The sequence below is a fragment of the Mustela lutreola genome, chromosome 1, assembly GCF_030435805.1.
Source record: "Mustela lutreola isolate mMusLut2 chromosome 1, mMusLut2.pri, whole genome shotgun sequence".
NCBI classification, from domain to species: domain Eukaryota; kingdom Metazoa; phylum Chordata; class Mammalia; order Carnivora; family Mustelidae; genus Mustela; species Mustela lutreola.
Genome location: NC_081290.1, coordinates 234,104,325 through 234,111,304, shown reverse-complemented (window position 1 = coordinate 234,111,304; position 6,980 = coordinate 234,104,325). Strand labels below are relative to the sequence as shown.

Genomic DNA, 6,980 nt, shown 5'->3' with positions numbered 1-6,980 from the left:
CATAAGGCTAAATCCTAGGGCATCCATACACTACATAAGTCCCCATCCAAGACCCTCCAGAAAATGCTAATAGATCAAGTCCCCCAGTTCTTTCTCATTTCATCTGCAGACGCTTTCTCTCTCACTGGTCCCATGACACTTTGGTGAGTGAGAATTCAGTTCTATTACTCTCCAGAAAGCCCATTCTTGACTGGAGGTTGGTGTATCCAAGACTGTAAAGCCATGACAATCTCTTATAATAGCAGCCTCCAAAAAGCCACTTTCTTCCTCACGGGCTTTCAAGGATTGGAAGATCTCCATGGCTGGATCTCTATTCCATTCTGCTTCATCTACTTGACAGTTATTGTAGGAAACCTTACCATCCTCCACGTCATCCGTACTGATGTCACCCTCCATGAACCTATGTACTATTTCTTGGCCATGCTGGCCCTGACAGACTTGGGCCTTTGTCTATCTACACTGCCCACCGTGTTGGGCATCTTCTGGTTTGATGCCAGAGAGATTGGCATCCCTGCCTGCTTCACTCAGCTCTTCTTCATCCATACCTTGTCTCTGGTAGAGTCTTCAGTTCTACTGTCCATGTCCATTGACCGCTATGTGGCCATCTGCAACCCACTGCGCTACTCCACAGTCTTGACACCCACACGTATTGTCAAGATGGGGCTGAGCTCAATGCTTAGAAGTGCCCTCCTCATCCTGCCCCTGCCATTCCTCCTTAAACGCTTCCAGTACTGCCGCTCCCATGTGCTGGCCCATGCCTATTGTCTGCACCTAGAGATCATGAAGCTGGCCTGCTCTAGCATCATTGTCAATCACATATATGGGCTCTTTGTTGTGGCCTGCACTGTTGGCTTGGATTCACTGTTCATCTTCCTCTCCTATGCCCTCATCCTCCGCACTGTGCTAAGCATTGCCTCCCGCCAGGAGCGACTTCGAGCCCTCAACACTTGTGTCTCCCACATCTGTGCTGTGCTGCTCTTCTACATTCCCATGATTGGCTTGTCTCTTGTGCACCGCTTTGGTGAACATCTGCCCCGTATTGTACACCTCCTCATGTCTTATGTGTATCTACTGGTACCACCTCTCATGAACCCCATTGTTTATAGTATCAAGACCAAGCAAATCCGCATCCGCATTGCTAAGAAGTTTGAATTTGTAAAAGCCTTTAGGGGTTTTTGATAAGATGGGTTAAGATGAAGGGAGGGAGTTCAGGGCATCAAGTCTATTGATATTTTTAGTTTCCAGTGAATCAATAGCAGATTACCTCCTCAAGCAGCTTCTAGAAACTTCCTGGTGATTCCAGCTTGTTCCTCAGCTGCTTTTCAGAAAGTCAACAGTAACCCCCTGGAAAATTTCACCAGTCTTCCTGGAAAATTTCATCAGTCTTCCAACAAGTGGTTCTCCACCGACCAGCTTTAGCCTAATTGTGAACCAGCTTTGGCTCAGAAACCTAGGGAACTCTCTGTCATTCAATGAACTTCACTCACATTCTCTCCATCAACAACCAAATGCTAGCCATGGGGCTGGTTCTTTCCCTGAAAATTTGTTTCTTCCTTGGAGACTCTCCCTCAGCCCTTTCCCACTCTTAGTTGATTCCCTGTTACTGTAATCTCTTGTTAATAAATAAATTAAACTTTTCTGTTAAATTCCTGTGTGGTTTCTTTCTTCTGCTTGGACCCTAACTAACACACCACTCAAAGTAAGTTCTTTGTTTTATCAGCTCTACTCCCCATTTTGATCTAGTATCTTAAAGGAACCAGTTAGCATCTAGGAACTGTGACTTGCCGATGAATTCCATTTCTGTGTGAAACAAACTATCTGATCTCGGATTCATCTCCTCTATGCCTCAGCCAACTGAAGTTGAAGATTTCTTCTAGAATCTTCCAGAGTCTTTGTACCACCCTTAGACTCATATCTATTGAAGAATTCTTACAAAACTGTTTCAGAAGGCAGGAAGAGAGCAATTAAAACCAAAGTTGATTTAAAAAAAGCAATAATAATATCTTATGTTGATGCCTGGATGTACATTCAAAATTTTTTCAGAGGCTGCATAGTATTCCATTGTGTATATATACCACATCTTCTTGATCCATCAAAAGAAATGAAATCTTGCCATTTGCGACAACATGGATGGAACTAGAGCGTATCATGCTTAGCGAAATAAGTCAGGCAGAGAAAGACAACTATCATATGATCTCCCTGATATGAGGAAATGGTGATGCAACATGGGGGCTTAAGTGGGTAGGAGAAGAATCAATGAAACAAGATGGGATTGGGAGGGTGACAAACCATAAGTGACTCTTAATCTCACAAAACAAACTGAGGGTTGCTGGGGGGAGGGGGTTTGGGAGAAGGGGGTGGGATTATGGACATTGGGGAGGGTATGTGCTTGGGTGAGTGCTGTGAAGTGTGTAAACCTGGTGATTCACAGACCTGTACCCCTGGGGATAAAAATATATGTTTATAAAAAATAAAAAATTAAAAAAAAATTTTTTTCAGAGGATTTGGGAACATTCTTTAATATGTATACATTTTAACCTTCAAAATAAGTAGAATAGCCCGTATTTCCTCCCCCACCTCCATCTTTATTACTGATTAGCTGGAAAATAACAATAAAAAATAATAATTACAATTGTAGTAATAGCATCTAACAATTATTGAGCATCTACTATATACTACAGAATGTCTCGAAGTGCTTGCATGCAATATCCAATTTGACTGTCCTTTGAAAATTAAGATGGCAGAATCAAAATTTTAAAATAAGATTTTTCAGTTAAAAAAACTACTACAGGAAGGTATTCTCCAGGTAGCAGATAAGTGACTGCTATATCCTGATTATTTACTTATTGAGACATCAAAATTATGAATTTTCTGCTATGTAGAACTATAACCTATGATCCAGATCAAGAATTGGCATGTTTATTTCTGAAGAATGTCCTCCCAGACACTTAAGTAGGGTAGAAAAGACCTCAGTAGGAGTTAAAAGGTATGCCTTATAAAAACTTAAAGAATGTTAGTGGAAAAGCATGCCTATAAGACACATTTTAAATGGTCATGGCATTTACCTACTTACTACAACAGTAACATTTTGTTAAAATTTTAATTTTTCAAACTATTTTTATTCAGTGCTATCTTAACCTTTAAGATAGACAATTTCCTTTTAATTCTCATATAATCCCTTTAGATTGAAGGTTCAATGAGGTCAGTTACTATAGCCAATATCATATATAATAAATGGAAAACTCAAAAACCACATTCAGGTCTGTCAGATCTCAAAACCTAAACTTTTGGCATTATGTTGTTGAAAGTTTATGGACTCTAGTTTTCCCACATATGCTAACATTTCAGATGAATGGACATCTATTTGCCTCACTAGAGACAAAGGGGAAAAAAGGATGTGAAATAGCATGGCATGTTCCTGGGAACTATACATAGTGGGCATTCTGTAAATTCAGATGGGAAACAACTTTACTCATACAACTAGGATGTAGAGGAGGAGAAATATTACTTATTTTCTTTCTTTCTTTCTTTTTTTAAGATTTTATTTGTTTATTTGACAGACAGAGATCACAAGTAGGCAGAGAGGCAGGCAGAGAGAGAGGGGGAAGCAGGCTCCCTGCTGAGCAGAGAGCCCGATGCAGGGCTTGATCCCAGGACCCTGGGATCACTACCTGAGCTGAAGGTAGGGGCTTTACCCCACTAAGCCACCCAAGCATCCTGCTTATTTTTTTCTAAATCGTCTGTCTTCTTCATAAACATCTGCCAACTAAATACATGGAAAAATTGTAATAACAAGAATTTAAAAACCATGCTGAAATTAAAAACAAACAAACAAAAAACAAGATGAATTTTTGCATCAGTTTGTCTAAGTTCCATCCAATAATATTCTCTTTAGGTCCCTTTAGTGTCTCGCAGCTGGTATTTCCTCCAGGCAGCATCTTTATGTACAAGGTATTCCCTTATATTCTGCCTCTATCTTGTTTCTTTCTCCTGCTCTTTCTGGGCTAGGACATATGGACCCTTTTGGGGGGAGGGGCAAGTCTCTTCCCACATCATATCCTATTTTCCCTCAAAGAAACTGAGTAGCTAAGATTTAAAGAAGGCAGGATATCTTCCCTGTAATACGATCAAATTCTATGCTCCTTCTAATCAAAGCTGTACAAAGACTAAATCAGTCTCCCCCCACCTCCGTAACATCTGAGACTCAAACCTATTTTCTTTCAAAACATATTGAACACTACTTTTTTTTTTCCTCAGTACTTGGACTCAGAGGCTATAAATAAATATTGCTTCTGTGTTTTTAATGGAGGGGGGAGTAATTTCTGTTATAAAATATTTGTTAAATGGGTGAAAAAAAAAGACTGGATGATAAGATACATGTTATGTATACATATACATATTATGGGATGAATTGTGCCCCCCATTCATATGTTGAAATCCCAGCCCTCAATACCTCAGAATGTAACTCTATTTGGAGGTACGGTCTTTTGGAAGCCATTAAGTTAAACTCAGACTTTCAGAGTTGGCCCTAAGCCAGTATGACTCATGTCTTTATAAGAAGAGCAAGAGACATCAAAGATATTCATACACACAAGAAAGGCCATGTGAGAACACAGAGAGAAGATGGCCATTTGCACTCCCGGGAGAGGGGTCTTGGAAGAAACCAAACCGTCAACACCTTGATGTTGGACTTTGCTGGCCTCAAGAACCATGAGAAAATAAATTTCTGTTGTTAAGCCAACTAGTCTGTGGTATTTTGTTATGGTGGTCCTAGCAAACTAACAAGAGGTAACTGTGTTTTGAAATGAATTCCAGGTAAAATGTGAAGATGCACTTTTAATTATAGAGGGAATAAAAATCTGGAATCAGAGTTGAAAACAAATCATAAGGACAAGATTTTTCATAAGAAAAATCTTAGACTTTTGTGGTTGTCACTAATGTTAGTTTTTGATTCTGCATTATAGGGATAAAGCCCAGAAACCTGCATTTTAACAAGCATTACAGGTGATTCTGATCCTGATTATCTGGGGACTCTGATTTGAGAAATATTGCTTCACAACACTCAAGTGTGTCTACAATGTGCTTGAGCAAAAATTAATGGAATGTGGCCACAAGATGAATCCCAGAACATTCTAAGGGGACCAATCAGGCCAATTAATTGGAATAACCTCTTATGGTTAGTGAGGGGATCTGGACATTCCTTAATATTTATATTTTATATTCCCAAATTAGATTCAAGTAGCTGGACGCTAATTAGGTGAGTAATGAAAACACTGAAACAGCCTCCATGCCTCCCTCTAAAATGTCTTGCCTGTCAGCTTTCAAAGTCTAAAAAATGGATGATTAATTCCTCATATCCCTGTATTGGCATATAAAACTCCCTGGTTTAGCTATCCTTTGCAGGGGATCATGTTGCCTAGAAGGCTAGAAGAATGAATTTGTTTCTCCAATTAGCTCCTGTATGTCTAGAAACCTTAGAGCTGAGTTCTGTGTCTGTGTGGATCAGAGACAGGAAGAGAAAATGGAGTCTCTCAATGTAGACAAAAGTCAGGAATATATATTTATAGCCACACACACACACACACACACACATATATAGGGTTATTTGGGCACCAAAACTCAAAGCTGTAACAATATATCTAGGAACTTGGTCTGACTCTTTTCTTCTCCTTTAGTGATGGAGGAAGCACTGAATTAAAAAGGCCCTTTTAAGGTTACATAAGGTTATGGATATCCACAATACACATTGTCACAGCTGATGTGCATTAACTATAGAGTTATGATATATCATATATAAAACACTAACACCCATTCTGCTTCCCCAAAGTTACGGAGTTGTTCAAAATCTCATGAGATCTTTAAAAAGTAGCTACACTGTGTGACATCTTCTGGGCTTTTCATGTAGATATCTCCTAAGACTCTTCTCTTCTCTTTCCCTTATTCCCAGAGTATAAGATAATGAGGTCCAGGGAGCCAGTCCTAATAGGGAATTCATTAAAGATTCCTGAAAGAATCTTAGTGGGGACCTCAGACAATTTCATAAAAATCAGAGAATTCAAAGCCCACCCTCCAGTCTCTCCATATGCCCAAGAGCCTCTAGTATTAGCATTTCTTCTCCCCCATTGCAAGACCCAGAGGCTCTAGACCTAGCTTTGGTATGTGAGACAAATTTGTAGAGCCAAGAGGAGGTCCCAGAAAGCTCAGCCTGAGCTCTGGAGAAGGAAGGGAGAGAAGGACCTTTGAGGCACAAGAAAGGCTATAGAGGGTGCCTGTGGAAGGTGGTGACTCCTGAAGTCAGATCTCGCTCACCAAACCCTGGTCTGGTTTTAGCACTAACTTAGCAAAGATACAATAGCTTTCTCACACTCATTCACTTCGTTTCCTGCCCAGAAGCAGTGTGATCGTCTGAAAGAAAAGCTTGTATGTGACATGAAAGGACACTTTCTTGGGTGACTATGGAATCCAAGTGAGAGAATTGGAAGCAGCCATTGAACTTGCCCAAACCCAAAACCCCTAGGAAGTATTCTCCAAGAACAACTGAGAGCTGGCCATTTGCTAAATTTCCAACTCCCTTCTACTCTAGATAGCTGCTTTATCAACTGGTCAGGAACAATGAAGTCCTCACCAAATCTGATAATTGAAACTCTGAAGACCTTTAAATAAGAAGACCTTAGAACAGTTACCTCACTAAGATCTCCCCAGACAACAAGCTAAAGGTGATCTTTCCTAGGCAGATACCTCCTGCTTCACTACTCCCGATTTTCTCTTATGTCCTGGTCTCTTCCTTCAACTTCCTTTCTGATCCCTATTCTTTTTAAAATGTTACCACAAACTCTGATTCCAAAAAGAGTCCATCTTGAGCTAAAAGAAGGTGGGGCACAAAGACTATTTCTATTATTTGTCATTCAATCTTCACCCATTTTAGGCTGTCTCAGCTTAAAAGCTGCCCAGAATGCTCCTTGGAACTCCAGAGATTTAAG

The 6,980-nt window shown here is 40.1% G+C and overlaps 1 protein-coding gene across 1 annotated transcript; it reads left to right on the top strand.

The window, feature by feature from the left end:
* Positions 1–222: 222 nt before the first annotated feature.
* On the top strand, positions 223–1,179 carry LOC131834120 (olfactory receptor 51G1). The gene has a single exon (XM_059178327.1). The coding sequence runs from the start codon at positions 223–225 to the stop codon at positions 1,177–1,179; it is 957 nt and encodes a 318-aa protein (XP_059034310.1).
* The last annotated feature ends 5,801 nt before the right edge of the window (positions 1,180–6,980 follow it).